Raw genomic sequence first — 23,621 nt, forward strand, 5'->3', positions numbered from 1 at the left:
AAGTTTTACAGCATTTGAAGCCCTGAGGGTATAAAGTCCACCACGCCTTTGCTAATGCTGCGAAACTGGCTTTTTAAAATCTCACCAACAAGGATTTACAGGACACATCAACACTATCAGGTAAGTCTGTGTATGATATAGGTAATACGTAGCCTACTGGGGGTAACATTGTAAGATACAATTGCACATGTACTATCATAGCACCTCCCCTTCTCTCTTTCACACTTCCACCTTTGTTTTTCCCTACACTCAGATTACACAGTTCCATTTGCTGTGACAGCTCAAACTCACTCAGTCATCATGCTTACAAAAGGTAAGACATCCAGAACATTATGTTCAGTCATACAACAAATTGTAAATCAGGCTATGCAGTACAATGCACAGCTTTGTGCACACTTCTTTAATGGTACAAAATGTTCATTGTTTTTTTTCTGTCTCTTAAATTTGCATTTATCTGTAACTTATTGTAACAAAAACTGTTTGTGTTATCCATGACTGATGAAGCACAAGGAGGCTACAATGATTATACAGTACAGCAGAATTAAGAAAACATTAATTTAGATGTTAGTGGGTTCTATACTGTGGCTCTACTATGCGGTTTCTCAGTGTAACTCCTTGTGTTTTTTTCTGTGGTTCAAAATGTTTAAGTGAAGGTTCTTTGAATAAGTGACAGAGTGTCAATGAGTAACCTGTCCTTTTTTCCTTTTCTTTTTTGCAAACGTGCCTGTAGATGATGTCTATGCTTATGCTCTGTCCAAGACCCTTACAAAAGTCTCATCGCCTGCAACTGTGGGACTCTACTCTACATGTCAAAGTCGAATCAACATGATCCTCAAACATATAGAGGGTAAGTGGGCAGAGAAACTATCCATATTTTAATCTGTCAAGCTTATCACCCTCTCAGTTATTTTATTACCCCCCTCAGTGTGTGTGTGTGTGTGTGTGTGTGTGTGTGTGTGTGTGTGTGTGTGTGTGTGTGTGTGTGTGTGTGTGTGTGTGTGTGTGTGTGTGTGTGTGTGTGTGTGTGTGTGTGTGTGTGTGTGTGTGTGTGTGTGTGTGTGTGTGTGTGTGTGTGTGTGTGCATGTGTGCGTGCGTTTGTGTGCGTGTATGTGTAAGCCTAGGTATATAACTGTATTGTAGGCCTATATACTGTATATGTAAACATTATCACTCTCTCTAGTGTACATGGAGCAAGAAGCTTTGAGGACAGAGCAGAAATATAAGGGAAGATCGAAACCTCGCTCTGCCAAGCTCTCCCTTGGTGGTCTTCTAGCTGTCATCGGCAGACTGCTCTTCTACAAGCCTGTTTGGACCGAAGAGAACCAGGGGCGGCAGAATGTCAGGTTCATCTATGTGCATTTCAGTGCCTGGCACTTTGCAGGCAGCGACATGCTGTGGGCAGGCCTGGTGATACGCCTGCTCGAGGCCATGCAGGAGAGCTTTGGGAAACTGCCACTGGTACTATACCGTGTGGCCCAGCATGATGAGGAGGAGGAGATCAAGGAAAAGGTTGCTCATTTACCTTGTCTCAAAATCTGCTGGTACCATTGTGTCACTATAGATATGAATTTGTATTCAGCTTAACTTAATTTTCTTTCTCCTTCTTTTATTATTTGTTTATGACTGAAAACATATCAGATTGTGGAAGATGGCCTGAAAGAATGGCGGTCCAAGAAGTTCTGCTGCCTCCCTCTGTGGCTCCTCTTCCTTTCCATCCTTCTGATAGCTGTGGTCATGGTTGTGCTCCTTGTGATGCTCGGCTTCCCCAAAGTAGAGGTTGAGACGGGTGGAGATGATGAAGCAGGTGAATCTCAGGTTAACGTTGCGGAAGGCCTGGCCATTGCTGCATTGGGAGTCCCCGCTGCAGGTGTTCTGAGATTCATATTCCTGATGGGCAAGAACCTGATCTTAAACAACAACCAGATCAGGAGGGGGATGGACAATGAGCGGATCAGCAACCAGCTGGGCTTCATGAACGAGGTGAAAAAGGAAATGTGGTTGCTGTGCTGCTTTGTTCACTTCATGGAGGTGTTTGAGAGGAGGAAGATCCGCGTCGTGCTGAAGATCACTAACTTGGACCGCTGCTCCCCAAAGAAAATCGTGGGTGTCCTGGATGCCATCAACATCCTCCTCTCAGATGAAGACAGCCCCTTTATTTCCATGCTGGCAGTGAACCCAGAAGTGCTCATCCAGCAAGTGAACTTCGCAGATGGCTGCTTTGGTAAAGAGGACAGAGCATATGCGTTCTTAAATCGCATCGTTACTCTGTCCTTCACGGTACCTCCACTCTGTGATATTTCAAGGCGCAAAGTGTTTTACAGCCTCACCCAAGGCCATTCTGAAATTACTGGAGACATCCAGAGGAGGGGTAATAAACAGATGACTAGGGATACAACAGACCCCTCCATAAATGAATATTCAATGGAGCAAGCGCAAACAACGATCGAGTCAAACATCCCATTGATAGATAAAAAACACATTAAACAAACTGCAGCTGCTTTGGAGCTGAGAGAGGAGGAAGTGGAGAGGTTGATCAACTCTGCTTTTGAGAGCATCCTGGGCAGTCACAACAATAACCTAGACCACTATGTCTTAGATGACACCATGTCTATGAGAAGGGTCATCAACTCCATCCGTGTGACTGCAGTAATCATGGAGGCCATGAAGGCAGAGCTTCCTGCACCAGAGCATATTGCAGCCTGGGTGGTCTTGGCCAATCACTGGCCCTGCCGCCTCAGCTGGATATTGCAGTGTGTAGAAGATGACGTCCAAAGAGCCGAAATTGATGCTATGAACCAGGCCCTCACTGACAAGTCTAAGACATTATGGCAGGTCTTCAGCGAGTCCAGAGCTGAACTCTCTCTGATGAGGGAACAGATTGAGGACCTGCTGGATCAGGATGGAGATCCTGAGATGTTTGAGATGTTCCTCAGAGTGGATTTCCCATTCACCATAAATGATTTAGAGACATTTAAACTATCAACGGTCAACCTGGACAGCTCAATAAGAAAGGAGTTGAGTCAGATCAGAGGGGCATCCCGGCTGAAAGATTGTTGCTTCATGAGGACCATAGCCCCTCTACCAATCAAAACTAGAATCAAAATGAGTGTGGAAGATGTCTGTGAAGAGGTAGGAAGCTTCTGCACTTTATCTCTATTTATATGGTCTACATTGTGTGCAACCACAATCTCATTCATCATTTATGTTGTTTGTCATCATAGCAGGAAAATACAGCATTGTCAGAATTATTTGTGTAATTGCGTAAATATCACAGTATCACATAAATATGGAGATATACTCATTATTATGGCCGGATCTAATTGGAAGTGTGCCGGTTCGACCCTCCGGTCTTCCAGTGTATGTGTCGAAGTGTCCCTGAGCAAGACACTTAATCCCTAACTGCTCCCTGGGTACATCATTAATGGAATCCAGGGGATACAATTCAAATGTTTATCGATTATCAAATATCACAAACAAAAGCACTCAGTAGAGCACAGACCTCTGGCAAGGCAGCACAAATGTTTTCTGAAATCAATCGTTCAATAGTCAATACTTTTCTTGTAATTGCACAGCAACAATCAGACCACATCAATATTACATAATTATGCATTGATCATATAAAAATATTAAACAAAATAAAATGCAGGTATACATTTTATTCTAAAAGACATTCACATAACAATTATTTTACAAAAAAATCTATTGATATAAAACACAATAGATACAGTATTTGACAAATAGCCCAATGTTTCACCCACATCACCAATGTGTTAGCAGCAATGAAATAGGTAGTTAAACCAACCTATATGCTTAAAGCAGAACGTTGCACCCCAAGAACGTATTAAAAAATATTTGTAATTGAATTAGATTTTAAAAAAACTAAACAAAAAACACAGTATGTCATTATTGGCATACTAGTATGTCATAATGTCAGTCATACTATGAATCGACACTGCTGTCAAACAAGCCATACATTAGTATGACCACTATGTTGTCAAGAAAACATCATCTCTCTCACTCACTCACTCACTCTCTCTCTCTTGTTTTTTGTTTTGCTTGTTTTGTCTTCGGTGTTGCAAATGGTGATGGTGAATCCTGCACAACAAATTTCAGAGCAATCTGGCAATAAAGTATCATCATCATTTCTGTCCCCATCTAGCTGAAGAAGCTCGATTTTCCAGAGAAATATGCTGATATTGTGAAAAGCAATCACCTTGACGGCCTAGCATTGGTTTTCGGAGATGCAGATGACCTCAAATTGCTCCTTCAAATGACCTTTGGTGAGTGGACCTCTTTCAGAATGCACTTCCTCGGCTTTCCCTCAAGCCTCCAGCCACGAAACAAGGATGTAAAAGTGAGCCATCATCATCCATGGAAACAGCAGCTAAGAGCCACTCACATTGCTCATCATCTATCTACTCACAGTCTGGTTACCAGTTGAATGTGATGTATGGAAACAAAAACAAACTTATGAACTCAAAACACAGTCATTTTATTTTGTTTTTCCTTCACTAAGCAATTGACTTACTTGAATGTGGCATTTAAAGCACTGATATGAGTTTTATTACTGTAAATATTGTATGTGGGTTCATGTAATTGCGTCAAGTAATAGGCTACAGGTTCCTAAAATCTTTCACACAAAGGCAGCTGCTAGGGTAGCTCTAATGTAGGCTTAATGAAGATCTACATGTTTATTGATTACAAGTATGTTTTTGATAACAGATATATGTTACTGAAAATAAAATATACTGTATGGCCATAGCGGCCTGTCTTACATTAATCTGCCATAAAGACAAACAGGTATAGTATTTGTTCTGATTCAGCATTGTTTGTATAAATAAGGGGAACATCGTTCCAAGTGTATTGTGTGCGATACATCTCTTAAAATGTTTTGTTTATAAAGAAAGAAGTCAACTCAGCTTGGTTGAATGCTTGATTCTGATACAAACACACCATGTCCTTTTACAACTCAATGATATACCAAAAAAGTTTTTGGAAACACTTCAGGCGAGAAAAAGGCAATGCAGTAACAGAATCTTGTTTATTTGATCAACACTTCCTACCAGAGTTTCGCGAGCCGGTAGTGTTGCGCTGGATGGATCTGGCATAATTGAATGGATTATTTTCTTTACCATAAGGGATTCCCAAAGTGGAGTGTGTGCGCCCCTTGGGTAATTGAGCTGTCACTAGGGGGTGTGTGAGAGGAAACATTTTATGTTGGTTTAATGGTTGTAATAATTACACCATTACACTGTAATGTTTTCAATAGGGATTTTTCACAAAGAATAGAAAATATTACCTCTGTAAACTTTTAATTCGTTTTTTTTATTAAAAACTTAAATAAATAAATGTTCTTAAAATGCACTTCAGCTGTAATTTAAGTAATTGTAATGAATCTTTTTTTTTTTCTTCAATGTGGCTGAAAATATGACAGCATTTCTTTTTGAGGATTGGGAGTACATCATTCAACTAAGTCAGGGTGTAGAAGGGGGTGCACTGCCTAAAAGGTTTGCAAACCACTAAGCAATTAAATCCTTTTTAAATCAATAAAATAGTTTTAGTATTTTGTAGGGATGTCCGATATTATCGGCCTCCCGATATTATCGGCCGATATTAGCATAAAAATTGATATCGGGAAAATATCGGTATCGGTTTTTGATTTTTTTTTTTTTTTTTTTTTTTTTTTTTTTTGCTTTATAAATAAGTTACAGGAGTTCTTACTGTATATGGTGTGTGTGATATGAAATTTGAGCTTACCCTAATCACAATAATCCCCGCATATATCGGTATCGGTTGATATCGGTATCGGTAATTAAGAGTTGGACAATATCGGTATATCGGTTATCGGTAAAAAAGCCAATATCGGACAACCCTAGTATTTTGTATCCAATTATTGATGTTATGTAGCCACGCAATAAGCGGGACAATGAGCAGTGAACTAGTCATTATTGAAAAATAAACCACTTGAGGGTGATTAGACCCCTCCGCTTCACGTCAGGGTCTAATCATTATCCCTTACAAACTATTTGTATATCAGATCTTAAAAGCAGTGTTTCATTAATTTACTACGTGGGTTTAATCAAATGTCTAACTTTTCAACAGAAATTCAACCCTTGTATCACAGAAAGAGTGACTTCAACCACTTCAAACAATGCTTTTTAGGTTTAAGCTGTGCATTTTTACAGTAGTTGTGAGTGTATCAAACCGATGCTTGCAATACATTACCCTTGCAAGTGCAAATTAACAGAGGTTGCCATTATGTAGTAGCCACCTCTGATTAATCAAAGTCCTACCTAATAGCAAACAGTCACAACTCACAGATGAGTCTTCCCTACTTGTATCCTACTATAATTCTAGTAACCTCTGTCTGTAGTGGTGAGTAGGTGAGTACGTGAAGCTACCCGGTTCTCCTCAGTGGCTGGAGCAATTGCTCTGATTTTGCACACAGCCATTGACCATTACCATCTGAACTTAACTGTGAAGCCCGTTTTTCAATTGAATCAAATCTCAGCTTCTTATTAGCGTTTTAGTGTAAAACACTGTCGCCATGGTTACGGGGCTGCCCAGCTATGGGACGAACTGCCTCCCGGGTTGCCAGATCATGTGCGCATATCCCCCCCACGGATGCGTCGACCGGGTATGGTCTAGTTATTTTAATACAGAGAAGCAGAGTTCTGAGGCCATTGCTCAGAAATGTTCATGTACTTGAAGCAACTCTCAAAAAAGATCCCTCAAGAAGAAAATACATGTAGTTGACTGTTTATTCATTAATGTTAAGTGAAATACCACTTTTGAATGTTCTTTACATGTTGATTAAGGCAAATGGAAGATAGAATTAAGATAAAACAGCACAAAAGTATGTGCATATCTGAAATATATGTCTAGAGAAAAGTTATAAAACAAATTGATATTGAAGGGACAGTTTTGCTGATTTTTTTTCCTGAATTCTATTGAGAATTGGATGTGAAGGTCTTCCCAATGCTCTAAATGGCATAGGAAAATATCTGCTAGTCTCTACAAAGTGCCATTTTACATGGGCTGGCAGAGATTTTCTAGCACCACTGAAAGCGAGCTCTTGACAGACTTTCAGAATAGAAGAGTAGGATTCAGGTTAAAAATCGCTGAACTTGCCCTTAAATACATATTTCATATACTCAAGGCACAAGACAAAAGACATTCAAAAATATTCCAAGCAAAATACGATCTCTTTCAAAATAAAAGTCGTAACACTTCCTATGAAGCCTATGTCTATAGTGCATTAAACATTATGATGGACTATACTCTGCTAATAACACTGTATAATTGTAGTTATTAGTACTCATGAATATTTCATAACAATAATCCTAACACAAGGTATAAGCATAATACTTCATAATAATCATAATTCATAATTTCTTTCTTGTGTGCAATATATTATAATTATACAATGTATTATTATCACTGCTACAATAAATTGTGATCATATGTTACTTTAAGTGGCCATAGATAAATAGTCCTTTATTGATCACGAGGAAAATTCAGCTGTCATATCAGTACCACAGTATGAAACACAGGAAATACGGAAAAAGATACACATCTAAGCTTGAAGAAGAAAAAACAGGTAGCAACATAGACAGACATTCCTGAAGGTGTAGGCAGAAACTTGCGTTGCATAGACTTAATGCAATGCCTTAAAGCCTTCCCTTAAAGCATCCAATCACCATGTATAGTGACTTATAAGTATATTATAATGCATAACAGTGATTATAATGCATTGTACAATTATTATAATATATTAGATATGGAAATAATACTATGATCCTGGTCAAAAGAAAATGTCTGAGTGACCAGTAATTATGAAGTGTTATGATACTTGACCTTACATCATTATAAAATGCGTGTGTTATGATTGTATCAGTTATTATAACTATAATTATACAGTGATATAAGCCAATTACAATACATTGTAAAGGGCTTTGTAGAAACGTGCAATATAAATGCACCATTTACCATTTATACTTCACCTTATGACCGTATAAGTCATTATAACATGCATTATATGTTATGATTGTTCTTATAACCACATTTAGACAGTGTTGTTCTGAGATTATAATGCATTATGTTTATAATGCTTATAGATATGGGCTTCACAGGAAGTGTTACCAAAAAGGTTGCTGAATGCATAACATATTATATATCAGCTTTTGTATTGTAAAAAATAAAATAAAAAAATACAATAATACATTAAATCTGAATTAAGAGGCACATGCATGTCAAACAATTTTCAATTAGGCCAATTACAATGGAAGGAATGTAGTACCTATTTGTTTGGCATTACTTTTATCCCCAAGAACTTCACATTGTCATATCATCTGCCAACTAAAATGTATGACCTGGGTGACATAATTAAGACATTTTAGTAATGATACATTTTGACATGTTTGATTGTAAATGCTGGGGATTTTCTTAGCTACTGTATTTCACGAGTCCACACAACCGCCTTCAACTTAGGATTTTTTTTTGTTAATACACAGCAAATTTCTGGGTGTTAATTTACATCAGTAAAATGAACAGTGAATTTACTGTATAGCGAAACCCCCAATTTGTGTAGACAGCGGAGATTTACTTGCGTCCAACAGCTTCAGCCAGTTTCTTTAGCCTTTTCTTCAGCTCCAAAGGGAACTTCTCATAACATTTCTTACACACAGGCTTCATGTCAAACTCCACAAACTTGTTCCTGCAAACACAAAGAGAAAGAAATAATATCAATACCTGAATTGACCTAATAGCTTATATCTTGCCCACTTTACCAACTAACATTTAGCAAGGGAACACCCACCCATTCACCCATGAACATCATACCTTACATCCACAAGACAATACATGATCTGTGATATTCAAGTGGTTTAAAATTATTGGGTGGCTTATCGGCCATGTCAGCAGAACTTGGATCACATTGCCCTCACACCAAACTATGGTCAACATTGGCGAGACACACACTCAACCTCTGATAATAACGTAAGAAGGTTTGCTCTTTTTCAACCCAGACCATATTAAAATGTTTATTCCCAATATGTATAATCATGCATATCACAACCTCCCTGATAGCTTTTAGTATTGAGAAACTGCTGCATTTCTCACTGGCCTTAAACACAGTCAACATTTTGGCCTTCAAAAACCATGATAAATCTTTATATGTTATTTATACAGCATGTTCTATCATAAAAAAGTTCACAAATCATGCTTTCCATCAGCTTTTATTGACTCAAGTTTTGCACTTCTGCATTTGCACTAGTGTTGTGCTGAGTTTTGCCTCCCTGCCAAGAAATGCATCAGCCAGGCTACAACTATGAGCTTCCTGTTCTCTGGAAATGTAATTCCGTTTCCAAATAGTTGTACTATGTACTCTGGCAATTGAAAAAAAGTAGTTCCAAATCAAATGCGATTTTGCTATTATTCAAAACATGAAATGGAGCTTTATCATGTTTTTGAAGGCCTAAACAAATTCCCTTTCGTTCTGTGCCTAAGCCCACAGAAAAGATTCAGCATCTTCATAATAATAATAATACGTTGTGCTACACAAGACTAAAAATGAAGGGAATTGACATTTTATGTCTTAACATGCAAGCCTATCCTTTCAGTGACCAGTTAACAAAACTGTGTGGATCAAAACAAACCAATTTCCACATGTACAGACATGATCCTCACAACTTCTTGACAAAACAATGGCACTCTGATCAAAAGGTGCTATAAAGGATTTATTTTTGTTGTTTGTTGTTGAAAAATGAAAGCTCTATATTCCGATAATCATTACGATAGTGTTTGTTCAGTAACTGGGGTCTCCCCGTCTCTCCAGCTCTTTAGAAACATCGGTGGGATACAAATGTCATCCAATCAGGAGAGAGAACCCCACAAACATAATTTATCAGCTTGTGTTCCAGCTCCAATTTTGTCTGCTTGTTTATTTGTTTTATCACTTCCAAATTCACTTGTTTATTCTGTATCCTGTATGAGTTCTGTCGGCAAATAAGTCGGCATCTCAAACTGAAAATGTCTTTTCTGTTTACTAAATAACTGGAGAGACAGGAAGACCCCTGTTATTGAACAAACACTCTATAGCAATGAAGGCTATGGGAATATCGAGCTATTTAACACTTATTTTAACAAAATAAATATAACTTATGAGCACCTTTGAAGAATCAATGCAAAAGTACATTCATGTTGAAACTAAGGCATTATATGATGACATTTAAAGATTCAAATGGTAAAATGACTCCTACTGTATGTAAAATCAAGAGTATGATAAATGACAATGCAAGGTAGAGATGGCACTAACCAACAGATGGAAAAGGAATGAAAGAGTGCTGAGAGGAAAGAGAATAAAGAAAGCTACAGACAGATGGTAGGTTTTTTCTTGCCGCCTTTGGCATCACGCTCACGTCGGGCCAAGCGGCGTTTCAGCTCTTCAGGCATGTGCTCATAGCATTGCTTACACACTGGCTTCAGGTCAATTTCCACAAACTTTTCTCTGGGGTAGGTTCGAGGCATAGAGGTAAGGAAGAGTATCAGAGGAAGAGAAATGAGACAGGAAAATAGAAAGACAAGGACGGAAGTCAAAGAAGAGAGGGAAGGAGAAGAGTAGATTGAATTTAAGTGCAAGGAGGAAGAAGTTAGTAGGACTAGTAAAGCAAAACGTCTGCAGATAACAGAGAGGACCAATTATACTCTGGATTAACGTCCAAATACAGGTCAGAGAGAGAGAGATGTACTTTGTGCCATTTTAACTTACTTGAGGGTAAGTTTTGTGTTGCAGGTAGAGCAAGAGAAACAACTGACACACCAGGCTTTGTTCAGGGCCGACACCACTGGTTGACAGAAGAAACGATAACAGTTGAGGTGGAATGATTTATAAGTGAATAATAATCTAGGAGGACAGCTTTATACAACTGTATTGCAATGCCTACATAGGGCTGAACGATTTTGAGAAAATATAAACTAGCACATTTTTCTTACCAATATTGCGATTGCATTTTGATTCGTGATTATAAAAAGGCAAGCTTCAGTTAAATATTAGCTGTAATAATAATACATTTTATTTGTAATGTAGATTACATTTTTACAAATCTCAAAGTGCTACAGTGTTTAAAAACAATGGCATAATAAAAATGCAAAAGCAGAAAAACCACGTCAACATAAGACCCTACTTTGAGTAAAATGTTTTTTTTTAATTAAAAACGGAATTAAATTCAAGGCATAGGAAAAAAGACCTATGGAGAAAACTAAGAACATGTTAAAAAGGTGTGTTCTTAGTCCATTTTTAAAAGCGTACGTAGACTGTGGGGCTCTCCAGTGGTCGGGGAGGGCATTGCACATTCTATAATACATTTAAAAAGCAATGGAACGTTACTAACTAGACATGCAACGGTTCAGTTAGCTCATGGTTTGGTTCAAACCTCTGTCTTTGGGTCACGAATTTGGTACAGTTAAAAAAGTATATTTCCAACATTTTCCCTTTATTTTGATTATTAGAAATAAAGTTTTTCTATTCAGACACATTCGGGTATTGTCTGCCTTTCATTATTGTCAAGGAAAATGTACCTTATATTGCTGACTTACTTTCATTAGGCTCAAGGCAAAAACAAATGCACCGTATGTAACCATGCACCATGCTTCACATGTGTGCGGGGACACGGGGGATTTGCTAATCGTGTGGTTTCAAATTGCGATTTTGGTTTGAAAATTATTAAATTGTTCAGCCCAAGTACTACACACAAATAATAATATTCTAAGCAGAGTTTGTCATGTTCATCCTTACCATCGCCTTCAATCACACGGTTGCAGTGATAGCACACATCGCCAAAGAGCTTTATAGGTGAGAATTGAACACAGGTATTATAGATTATGTTTATAAAGCAGACATCACACATGATACTATGAGGTCATTCAAGGTGCACACGGATCAGTCAGTTAGTTTAGTCACGTGTCAATTATCAAGAGTTGTCTTCTATTAAATGACACAAACTACTTCTACCAAGATTAAAGACATCCAAAAACATATTTTTACCTGGTTATAGTGAGTCTCACAGTAAGCCAAGCCCTTCCTCTCATAATGGCGGTGACCCAGGAAAGGCTTCTCACACTTAGCACACACAAAATGCTGTAAACACACACAAGCACACAGCAGCCTATATTAGGCACGGCTGGAAGCATTCAGGTACTTACCATTGACCTGGCACTAAGAATGCCACCTCTCAAACAGATGTCACATTGCCACAAGGCACAGATCTCCAGTTATTTCACGCTCTATTATAAACAATATAGCCCTAGTTAGACAAGCTCTTAAAATGATACCTATAAAAAGCAACATAGAAACTGATACTCTGTCCTAAATTTTGTAGAACTAAATTGCTGATTTAAGCCTTGAAGAAATCTCACCGACATTCAAACTGGCTGGGGATAATTTAGCAAGTAATTTTGACTGACTCAAATCAGGCTGATCCTCAATACTTGCATGAGACAAAGAAATAAGCAAATATTGGAATCAATTATTTTCCATCCATCAAAGTAATTAGACATGTGAACGACCAATGATCTAGTACTATTCTCTCTCACAAACCTCCACATGCCATTGTTTGCCCATGGCATTGACAACACGTCCCTCGATGGGTCTCCTACAGGCACCACAGATTGGTACACCCATCTTGTCATGGCAGGGCAAACAGAAGAGCTCTCCCTTCAGTTCCCTTGCATCAGATGTCAGCTCCTTGCTACAGAAGGACAAACGATTAACTCCATTCTTCAGCAGAGAAGATGGCTTCTCTGTACAGAAATGTTCTTTCTTACAAGATCAGAGATAGATGGCTAACAGCAGGGGTTTCCAAACATAGGGCCATGACCCATTTTGGGTTGCAGAACCTGTTTTTATGGGTCACAACTTAAGTAAATATTGTATGTATTTGCATTTTCTTTCTACTTTTTTTATGATTCAAACGGTTTTCAGAAATAAAATTAAAAAAAGGAAAGGAAAACATTTTCAGAAATTAAAATACATTTTTAAAAAATTGTGAAAATAGAAGATCTACAAGCAGATCAGATATTTTCACACTTTTAAAATAGGGTATAAGCGGATCATTCGTTGTGTATTTTTGTAAGTTTGGGTCGTGGGGATATCAAATTTCTCTTTTGGTTCTCTGGCTGAAAATGTTTGGGAACACCTGGCTTACAGCAATTCACTCAAGACTCAGATTTGAATGTTTGTGTAGAACTGATATGAAGTAAGGATGAACCGCCAAATCCAGAGTGTTCATGTAACTCAGAAAGCTTATAGTTAAATAAACAGAACCTTGTGGGTCCTTCTTTTACATGTCCAGAGTTAAAGGACGACTTCGCCCTCATTAGCTAACCTTATACCTAGACCAGCCAATGAGGAAAAATGTATGACTAGTTGTAGCGTCTCTTCAATGATCAGCCCTGCGAGCTGGTAACAAATAGTACCATTTTATCATGAGCATTAGTGAGGACCAATTATATGAAGATAGGTTGAAAACGGGTGAAGTCGTCCTTTAACCGAATGGTCGGTTTTCTGTGTGGAGAAGTAGCCTGGTAAGACTCACCCACAGTTGTTGCAGTTAAAGTGGTCAGGATGATAGGGATCATTCTTGAAGATAAGCGGCTGCTCCTCAATGATGGCGTGGCACTTCTGACAGATGTACTTTCCCAGACCTCTAGCCTTCTCTCGGTTATGGCACGGACGGCAAAGGTGCCTAAAAGGGAGGGCCAAGACAGTGACCACAGAATTTAGTGATAATTTAACCACTTTCACCCTGGCGAACATCATTATGGGAAATAAATGCACATCCTTTTCTTTCCTAATTTTACACGTTTTACTAATTTTACACGTTTTCAAAAATAACAAAAATAGCAGAGTTTGTAGATCGGCTATTTTCACTATTCATCATTATGATGAAGTACATATGGCTTAAGTGGTTAACTCATTTAAAAAAAGTAAAAATAAAAACTACCAACCTGCCAGCATTCTTAACAAATCCCACATCAGCAAGCACAGCCTGGCATATATCACAGCAGAAGCAGTCAGGGTGCCAGCTATTGTTCATGGCCTTAATCACACGACCAATGATGAACTCACCTGGGACAATGACAAAAAGACCTAATAGTTACCTACGTTGCACCGCAGATCCGACCAATATGCCCATATATGGAGATCTCTGTATCTGTCAGTCCATGTCCCTTTTATGCCCATATATGGTCATCAGTATATCCCCATTTATGGGCATGCCTCCTTTTGTGGCCATATATGTTTGCACCTGATGCCATGACGACAAGTTGAGGTTAGACAACACACTCCATATTTGGACATAGCTGCATTGGGAACCCCTTATGTGGTTATGGCTGAGTCATAGTGACATGAGCGTGACAATGTGGTCCGCACGCCCGCCCGCCGGTCCTCCCTTAAGCCAATTTTAATATAGGAAGATGTATGAGTCAGTGTTCTGAGCATCTTTTCAGTGTGTGTGTGTGTGTGTGGGGCGTGCGTGCAGTAGTGCAATACTCACCACACTGGTGGCAGCAGGGAGCAAAGAGCATTTGGAAATCATGCTCACAGTACTTCCTGCCTTCAAACTGCAACGAAACAAAAGATATTCCATATTTTAAAACAGCCAAAGATAGGCTACTTAACGTAATAATTAGCCTTTTTTTTTAAGGAGCTACCTCATAGAAGAGTCCTTCTGGGAACTGCTGGAAGCACTGGGCACACACAAAGCAATGCTCGTGGTAGAGCTCCCCATTACTATTGACAATCTTTTCAGCTGCTCCAAAGCCACTCTTACAGCGCTCACAGGCTGCGTTGGCCAGGGCGTTCGCCATGGTGCTGGAAGTGACAAGAAAACAGACGCTTATGAGCAGACATTCACCGAAGTGGTACTAACTTCTGTAATTAATTAATTCATTAATAAAAATGACATTAAAAGATGAACTCCTTCTTTGTGGTACTGTGGTAGCTAACTGAGATTTTGGGGCAGGGTCAAGGTTCTTTCATGCTTAACCGCTTAAGCCCTACATACTTCATATTAAGATGAATAGCGAATATAGACAATCTATTTTTGAAAATGTCGGGGGGGGGAAAAGATTTAGCCTATAATGATGACATTCCCAATAGGAAAGCCAGGGCTATCAGGCTAGTGTGATTGTTACAATGACTTCAGAAAAAAATGAGACAATGTACAGATGTACTGTATGTTGAACTTGATGTGCATCTCCTGATACCCTTTAGTCATCACCTACTCTCTTGTTTATATTGTGTGTAAGACAAGTTGGCACATGACTCATAGCTCTGGGCATTTATATTTGTCAATACATTAGCTGCTAGACATTTCAGGAGGTTTCAGACTAATGGTTCACAGCCTGTGAGACGTTCCACATTACTTACATCAATGAGTCAAAAGATCTGTCTCACAAGGTTGATTTACACAGCATAAATTATTAGACTGTATGCTGCCCCCACCATCTAATCGATTGACTGATTGATTGAATACTTTATTAGCAGTTTGCAAAAAAAAAGCACAGGAAATCACAGTTCAATACAAGGTCTGCTAAGAGAAAGCCTATGGCCCAAGAAAGCCTATGGCTTGTTTCCATTGGGGTCCCTTGTACGCAATTCATCGGAAAAAATCCAGTTTAAATAACAGGCTCAGATCAATTATGAATCAGACAACTAAACAGAATATGAAAATACAATAAGAAAGTTTTAACGCTGTCCTGATGAATAATACATATTCTGTACTACTAAACAATCACTGGATCTTTGTTGACCAACTTGGATACTTTTTCATAATATATTCAATCTTAGAAGCATAAAAAACTAAACATCTCTTTTCCTTTCCCCATGCAGTGAGTATGTTTCTGGTAGTTCATTCATAGATAATGATATGCAAAAGTCAGAATCGATAAAATAATACATGATTAGAGAGTCTTGATCCAAGGCTAAAGATGCCCCATACTGTCAGAATAATTCAAAGAATCGCCAATGCCGCTGGGGGCAATTATATGTCTGCTTTCATTCGGATATTATGACAACACACCACTCGAGACTCCAGTGCAACAGAGGAGTGGACTGATTTGCATCTGTATGCTAGGATTCCATCGCCCACTCACATCCCTAGGCACGCTAGCAGGCAGGCTAACGTTAGCTGAGGAGACAAGCAGGTCTACAAGGGATGGATGTCAACTCCAGCTGCTTGCAGTGAAACCACACGCCTGCTAGACTAGTAGCTGCTGGGTCTTTTAACAAGTTTATCGTCAATAGTAAAACGCCCGTTTGATGGTGGTTCCCTTTTTTACAGCCTGCTGGAGCGTGAAACTAAACTACCGTGAAGTTAGCTACTCTAGCAGCTAACGCCACAAGTACTAAAACTAGGTTGGTTTAGTATAAGGTTTATTTAAAAAAAACACGTAACTTACTTGCCCGTCATTCCAGCGACGCCCAGCATCACCTCTTTGCACCGCAATGTTGTAAATGTTGTTTCATGCAGTTGTTTTGTTCATTTGGCAACAGGCCAGTGTCCCAGTTGCTTGTTGTGTCTGCTGTGCTGCACCATGGACTGACTAGGCTGGGGGTCCACCCACACACAGGGAGTGTCTGATAACTTCCGTTCATGGTGTGTCATATGTGAAGACTTCCAACCTAGTGTCCTTATTTTGTGGATGGCATTATAGGCAATGTTATTTGTAAGAAGACAAAAGAAAAGAAGAAAAAGATTCAAGTTTGTATTTGTTTACTTCTTCAATACATCTCATGTGGGTACAAGAGTCAAATCCTTTGGTTTTGACTCTGCATTGTAGCAACAAGACAAAAAATAAAAATTGCTTTAATGGAGTGACAATAGTTATATATAGTACATAACTATTTGTATCAATACATATATATAAATAATATACTATAACGATATCATAGCACACTATGAGATTCCCTTGTTAGCAGCTGAAACAGTTCATGGTTGGGGTGGCTGGGGTGACATCTTTGACAATCATTCTACAGGCTTTACTGACACAATGATCAGTGTATATATTATAGTATCCTGGATGGAGGGAATCTCACATCTACTGATGCTCTTGGCTGAGGTGTTGGGGAGCCCATCCTCACCACCTGGGGGCGACCTGGAAGTCCAGGATCCAGCTGCACAGGCATGGTGTGGAGTCTTAGGTCCTTGAGCTTGTTGCGTCTAGTCTAGTGTGTAATCCCTGCCACATCGTCACATACTACATGAGTAATTTCATTTTAGCTGTGTCTCGAAATCCTTGCTGTACTGACGTTGGGCTGCTTTTATCATTCTGCAGAGATCACAATGTGCATTTATTCCACCCTTTTGTCTCTATTATAGGCCAGATTGTTTTTATGGGAACCACATCACTATAACAGAAAGAGCAAGAGGATTAGATCACCAAAATACACACTAATGCCTGTGGCTAGTTAATTTGACCTACCTGACCTGCTGTAGGTGTGCTTGTGAGATGGTATCCATCCTGATCCTTGCCTCCCCCACCCACAGACGGCACCTAGACTCTGCTCCACTGCCACAGGGATGTTACAATATCCAGACACGTCTTGAGATTCTAGGCCACTGTAATTATGATGATGTTCAAAGATTACAGAATGTGGTAGATTGTATGACAATCAAGAGTAAAATAAACAAATCTACCCTACATTGTGAAGTGTGAACTCAAGGAAAGTTTGTCCAAACTAGAAACAGAAACCCTGATGTAAGAGCCAAAGCAGCTCTAGAATAAGTACACACAGATTTAGTGTGACCAATAGACCCATAGTTCACAGGCAGGTATAGGTTTATAATATCATTCACTGGTGGTTATGCCAGTGCAGTGTCTGTGCACTTTCTAAAAAATAACAAGTGACACAGAGAAAGAAACAGAAGTTTCCTACTGATACTGCCCCATACAGGAAGATGAATTGTATCAGGTCTGAAAATGGTGCAGAATTCATGGGAAACAATCAACAGAACGGTACTGGCAAACGAAATTGGCGAACCCTGTTTGACGTGGCTAGGTGTATGTTAATAGAGAGCGAGTTATCGAGAGAGAGAGTATCTGTAGTGAGGAACAGATGGTTTAACATTGTTGTTTTCAAACATTTTCATGTCAAGGACCCCCCAAATTTATACTTATAGTATTAGGACACAGACCCCTATTTGAAAATAGTTTGTGCCAGGGACCCCCATGAGAGAAGTTGTTAGATTACATTTGGTACCGAATTCTACATCTTAAATTGAATATACACAACCACAACAAAAGCAAACCCCTAGGGCTTTTTTTGTTATCCTTTAAAAATCTTTGTAAACCATACATCTGTATAATCTGCAAACGTTTAATAAAGTATTCAATCAATCAATCAAAAACTGACTAATACTGTAGGTGGAGAGACATCCGACATTGATGGTGCCTTAACTTAAGATACCCTAGTAGAGTGAGGAGGGGGGAAACTGATCTGTAAATGAATATGTTTCTGGTGAGGAAAGTCATGACAAGGGTCAAAATATACAGGGACAAAGGTCCAATATACTTTGTATAGAAGTCCCAGTGGCACTGGGTCATATTTAAACGTCTGCGGTAGTACAATACATTTATATAGAAATTCTACGGCATCATATGCCGTGGGATGGATGTCAAAACTGCAATAATAGGAAAGCTGAAACATTTCCTTGGTCTTGACTTTGATAAGGAGGACAACTGGGTTAAGATGTCACAACAGAGGTTGCATATGTGGAAAAGATATTTACAAGAATGTAAACCTATAGAGCACAGAAGTCCTGACGTCACTCGTTCATCCCCTGGGTCGTAGAAGTAATTTCTCTATGGAGAGTACATTGGGTCATCTTAGAATCGTCTCATATAAGAATTGTGGTCCAAAAATAAACAAACTGTCTCTGCGATATTGTCGGGAGGTGGCTCTGTATCGTTTATGATAGTCAGTCACTCATATTTGTCTGTTCCTGGCGAAAATGTAACTAATTTGGCGGAAGTAACTTTAGCGTTTTCTCACCGTCAGTTGATGCTTCATATCCATAAGAGTCAAACCGTCGGGATCATTTGTTTATTTTTGGAACACAGTTCTTATTTTACGCGATATTAAACACGTCTATGGGAATTCAGAATGGGGAAACGAGACCCAGGTAGGATGTGTAAATGACGTCAGACTTCGGTTCTCTATAGGAAACACCCTGTGAACTAGAGTTCAATTATACCATAGAGTGCAGAAGTGATGATGGATAATGCTAACAATTACAGAAGGTACAGAAAGGAAGTTTAAGCTATCTGTCTGCATGCAGATTAGATACAAAGGTTGTAGTAACTAAATTATCACAGCATTTCACTAAGCCAACAGTGTGTGTGTGGGTTGCCGTAAAACATGTGCTAAGATATTTTAGAGGTTCAATAATTGACAAGAAAATGCAATGGCGGGATGCTGGGACTATAGGTGATACAGATGGGCCGCTGATATAACGGACAGACACAGTATACATCAGGCTATTGTGTACAAGTGGTCCTTTGATTTAATGGGAAATCAAAAATCAACCTATTACCAACCTGTAGCATTATTCGCATTTGAGGCAGAGTGCATGGCATTGGCCGCAACCACACAGGAGTGTACGTGTCTAGTCCAGCTACTAGAAGGTATTGATGGGCAGCTATGCACTACCAAAGGACATTAAGATGCAATGGCATTGTCAAATAACACTTTAAGCAGAAGGAGGTGGAAACATGTTAATATAAAGAAAAAACGGACAGACAGGTTGCAAAAAAGTCTCGGCCATGCCTACGGCCTTTCGGAGACAATAATGATAATAATAACAATAATAAACTTTATTTGTATAGCACCTTTCATGACATGAAATGTAGCTCAAAGTGCTTTACAGAGCAATAATACAATTACAGTTACAACTAATTTAACAATAAAGCAAAAAAGAAAAGCAAAAGCATAAAACAACATCAAAATAATGTCAAAAGGCAGTGAATCAGGCAATACAGTGAGGACATGGATAACAACGGAGAGATTTAAAAAATCAACCAAAAAATCAATAGCAAGAGTGAAGAAGTAGGTCTTGAGCTGTGCTTTAAAGCTATCGACAGAGGCTGCCTGTCTTAGGTGTAATGGGAGTTTATTCCACGCTGCCGGTCCGTAGAAGCAGAATGCTGCTTCACATAGAATAGATAAAGCGCTTTTCTGAGTACTTGGACTGGACTGACAACTCTGAGGCCCTCTAAAGGAAGATACAGAGCAAGCTATTCTTCCTGAATTTAAGCCACAGACCCATCATGATAGTCTGTACATAGAAGTAAAGAAGGGGGATTAGGTAGGTAATGAGAGTTTGAATAGGTGGGTTTTGAGTGTGGTTTTAAACGTGGCAAGGGTGGGGGCAGCTTTGATGTGAACTGGGAGTGAGTTCCGTATAGAATTACCTTTGTGCTCTTAGAATATAAACAAAAGGGTAAATAGCCAGTCTCCCACCCTCCGCTCAGTCTTTGCCATTATCGAAATGTTTGTCCCCATGGTGGTATGGTATGGTATGGTATGGAGACACCAGTATAAAAATGGATGGAGCCCGCACACCGGATTTGGTACAAAGAGACTTTCTTTATTTGGACAACGTTTCGATCATACAGATCTTCATCACCTGATGAAGATCTATATGATCGAAACGTTGTCCAAATAAAGAAAGTCTCTTTGTACCAAATCCGGTGTGCGGGCTCCATCCATTTTTATGCTGTTGTTTTTTTAGCCCAGCACCCACCAGTCGATGTGCGTTACCTATTTTCTCTTTCATGGTATGGAGACACCACCATATTTTTAAAAAATTGACTACTACACATTTATCAACATATTACCATATTTAACACATAATTAGTTAATGCTTAGCTACTCAGCTAAGTATTTGTGAACCATAATGTGGTTAAGTAAAAAATATGTTTGGTGTAGATGTTTTAATGTTGAAAAACCCTAATGGATAACTTTTCAAATATACTGAATTTTTATCTCCCCATAACATTTCAAGAACTAATTTGTAAAAGCAACTGTGCCACAGAGTTAAATTATACTGTGGTGACGTTATGCTTCCGAAAGGATGAAAGAGTGAATCAGGTGTCAAAACTGCCTTTGTGCTTTTAGGCTCACTGAAATTAATGGACAGTGTCCACACCCAACTCTATATTGGTCCTAAACAAGGACATTTAAAAACCCAATGCTTTTTATCAAGTCAAAAGCTGAAGTAGGAAAACTAAATGTATTCACTTGAGAGGGAATAGGATACAGTACAGGCCATCTGTTTTTGTAATATCAAACACTTTGCTTTGGTAGAACAAGCTGGATCAATTTGACTAATCTGAGGCTGAAACATTGTTGGGCCAGGACAAAGATGGAAGCTTGTGTGAGCATAATTCATTTCGTTTTCAGAGATCAATTCTCCAGAAATTCTAGAATAATTCCAACTTCAAAACATGAATTACACTGCTGTCCCTACATGTCCTACATCTATTTATGTCACTATAAGGCCATGGGCAAAATGCAGCTCCAAATAACTGAAATAATCTGTCAATGTCACAAAAGGATGAGGGGCTCCATGGTTCAGGTGACGCTCACAGTAGGCTAGTAGGGGGTTTTGTGTGACTGGGTGTGCCTCTTTGAGTAAGAGGTGGTGTCCAGGAAACCTAATTTCGTAAATAGTACTAGCCCCTGGCACAAACTGAGCTGTGAACATGAGCATCATCTAAGTGGCTCTTGTGTAAAAAGTGACCTAAAATATAGTGAGCATCATATGGTATCGAAATTGTGCCATTGACAATAATGGGATTGTTTAACTTCTGTTTTATTGGTCACATGCTCACACATTCATGTAGTGAATTATTGGATTGGCATTTGCCGCACTTTGCTAACAATGTCCAAAATATATTAAATACATTTGGGGCAGAGGTTCGGCTTTGGCATCCAGGGAGTGTGTGTGCACAGTTTTGCAGCGGCCGGGCCAACGGTGCCGTAAATTAGCTGTTCACAGACAGACACACACACACACACACACACACACACACACACACACACACGCGGACACACGGACGGACAGGGTGCAAAACATACAGTACTCTCGACATGCCTTTCGGCCTGGCGGAGACAAAAAACAAGGTGTAAGTAAGGTAATAAAAGTTAGAATACAAGGATACAATTAATTAAGGTAATAAAGTGCAAACTGTGTGTTAAGTGTATAATGTGTTTAAACCATTTAAATAACATGATAAAGGGCACAAAAAACTGCATCAATATACACAGCCATTGGGGTAGAGAATGACCATAGATTGGCATAATATACAATATACAATTTAGAATTTGGAATGGCACCTTCCCTAGATTGCTGAGGTAGATTATGTTGCAGCCACATAGAAAAAAATTGCAAATGACATAAATGGATGAATATTAACCAGCATATATACAATATAAATTAATGCAGCATTCGGGACGACCAACGTATCCATAATGCAAATAGCAGTAAATATTATGTGGTGAACTACAGCAATTCTGAGACAGACATAAAAGAGATTTGTCAAAAAAAAAAAGTGGGGGTGAGTGGATATTTTCAGTTTAAGACACTTGACCTGGCAGTTGGGTTATTGTTCAGAGCTCTGATAGCCTGAGGATTTTTTTAAATTTCTGAGTCTCTGTAATGCAAGGCAAGTGACGTGTATCTGTATAGCACATTTCAACAACAAGGCAAAGTAGGCTACTTTACGTAAAACATGTATCATTAAGACACAGAGTATTAAGACAGCACAAAATAAATACATTATATTTTTAAATAAAGGTAAAAATGTAAAACATTTGGAATGCAAAGAAATTGTGATGAAAGTTCAAATGAATCAGAAAAATAAGAATACAATTATAGGTCAAACCAAAAGGGCTACAGCTTTGATTTGACCGTCCTAGTTGACAGGGTGTCCCAGGGTTCTATCCTTTTTGACTGGGTTACCTGTGGGTAGCCCGAGTCCTATATCTACCCGTTGGAAATGAATGTGGGGCTTCTTTTCCCATCGTCCGCTATTGCTTTTCCATGCTCTTTGTTCAAAACACACATTTTGCTACTAGTCCTACAGATTTTATTGTTGCTACAATGTTGAGAAGCTGAATCCAAAGAATGTTACTCTCATGTACCAGTATTTGAGATGTAAAGACCATTGAATCTTGAATCTTATATATAAGGATAAGAACAGTATTCTCTTTCTTGTAATATTAACTTTATGGGTAACGGATTTCCCTGCGGCAATGCACTTGAGTAAAATATTATGTCACAACAGCTTTGTCACAGTTATGTCATAACTTTGCTTAATAGTAAATTGTAATGTAATGTTACTTGATAGTGTATGTCTTCCCACACCATGGTAGCTTCATCCATTGTTCCCTGTCTGTCAGATGATCCTGCACTGGGCTATAGACCTGGTTAAGCTCATGTTGGTCCTTCCCCCTCTTCCTAGACACTTTTTAAATTGTTGGAAAATAGGCCAGTATATATAGCTGAAAGTTATGATGGCAACAGCAGAGTGACAAGCAGATCTCCACACTGACAGAAAG

General features: G+C 38.9%; 2 protein-coding genes across 4 annotated transcripts in view; one reads left to right on the top strand and one right to left on the bottom strand.

Annotated features, from left to right (window-relative positions):
- nkpd1 (NTPase, KAP family P-loop domain containing 1) overlaps nucleotides 1-5,564 on the top strand; it is a gene marked incomplete at its 5' end in the record, with an annotated part of 162,004 nt that extends 156,440 nt beyond the window's left edge. The window contains 5 exons of the mRNA XM_084054059.1: nucleotides 254-313; nucleotides 731-847; nucleotides 1,182-1,510; nucleotides 1,640-3,130; nucleotides 4,161-5,564. Coding sequence (XP_083910185.1) covers nucleotides 254-313; nucleotides 731-847; nucleotides 1,182-1,510; nucleotides 1,640-3,130; nucleotides 4,161-4,442 — 2,279 coding nt within the window. The 3' untranslated portion in view covers nucleotides 4,443-5,564. The remainder of the gene's footprint in view (nucleotides 1-253; nucleotides 314-730; nucleotides 848-1,181; nucleotides 1,511-1,639; nucleotides 3,131-4,160) is intronic.
- A 1,162-nt stretch (nucleotides 5,565-6,726) lies between these two features.
- On the bottom strand, nucleotides 6,727-16,608 carry LOC311052102 (LIM and senescent cell antigen-like-containing domain protein 1). Of its 3 annotated transcripts, XR_014601467.1 has the most exons (11): nucleotides 16,460-16,608; nucleotides 14,711-14,870; nucleotides 14,554-14,620; nucleotides 14,006-14,126; nucleotides 13,594-13,743; nucleotides 12,597-12,747; nucleotides 12,045-12,137; nucleotides 11,796-11,844; nucleotides 10,770-10,845; nucleotides 7,510-8,717; nucleotides 6,727-7,470 (listed from the first exon to the last, which is right to left on the bottom strand). XR_014601467.1 is itself a non-coding variant. In XM_084066912.1 (10 exons), exons 1-10 carry the CDS (start codon nucleotides 16,486-16,488, stop codon nucleotides 8,603-8,605), a joined length of 1,011 nt encoding a protein of 336 aa, XP_083923038.1. In that variant the 5' UTR covers nucleotides 16,489-16,608; the 3' UTR covers nucleotides 6,727-8,602. The 3 variants fall into 3 exon arrangements, 2 of the variants coding, with proteins under 2 accessions (XP_083923038.1, XP_083923039.1); XM_084066912.1 differs by having other exon boundaries at nucleotides 6,727-8,717; XM_084066913.1 differs by lacking the exons at nucleotides 6,727-7,470; nucleotides 7,510-8,717 and adding an exon at nucleotides 10,203-10,508.
- Between the last annotated feature and the right edge of the window lie 7,013 nt (nucleotides 16,609-23,621).

This window comes from Gymnoscopelus microlampas (assembly GCF_963454915.1).
Source record: "Gymnoscopelus microlampas genome assembly, chromosome: 1".
In the NCBI taxonomy this organism is placed as follows: domain Eukaryota; kingdom Metazoa; phylum Chordata; class Actinopteri; order Myctophiformes; family Myctophidae; genus Gymnoscopelus; species Gymnoscopelus microlampas.

What these genes read in the sequence shown, in the direction of transcription:
- LOC311052102 (XM_084066913.1), bottom strand. Translation starts at nt 16,488, where the DNA reads ATGCTGGGCGTCGCTGGAATGACGGGCAA. An exon ending in GTCGCTGGAATGACGGGCAA is followed by an intron (nt 14,871 to 16,459) that starts GTAAGTTACGTG and finishes TGTCACTTCCAG; the next exon opens with CACCATGGCGAACGCCCTGG. An exon ending in CCGTGTGATTGAAGGCGATG is followed by an intron (nt 10,846 to 11,795) that starts GTAAGGATGAAC and finishes TCTGTCAACCAG; the next exon opens with TGGTGTCGGCCCTGAACAAA.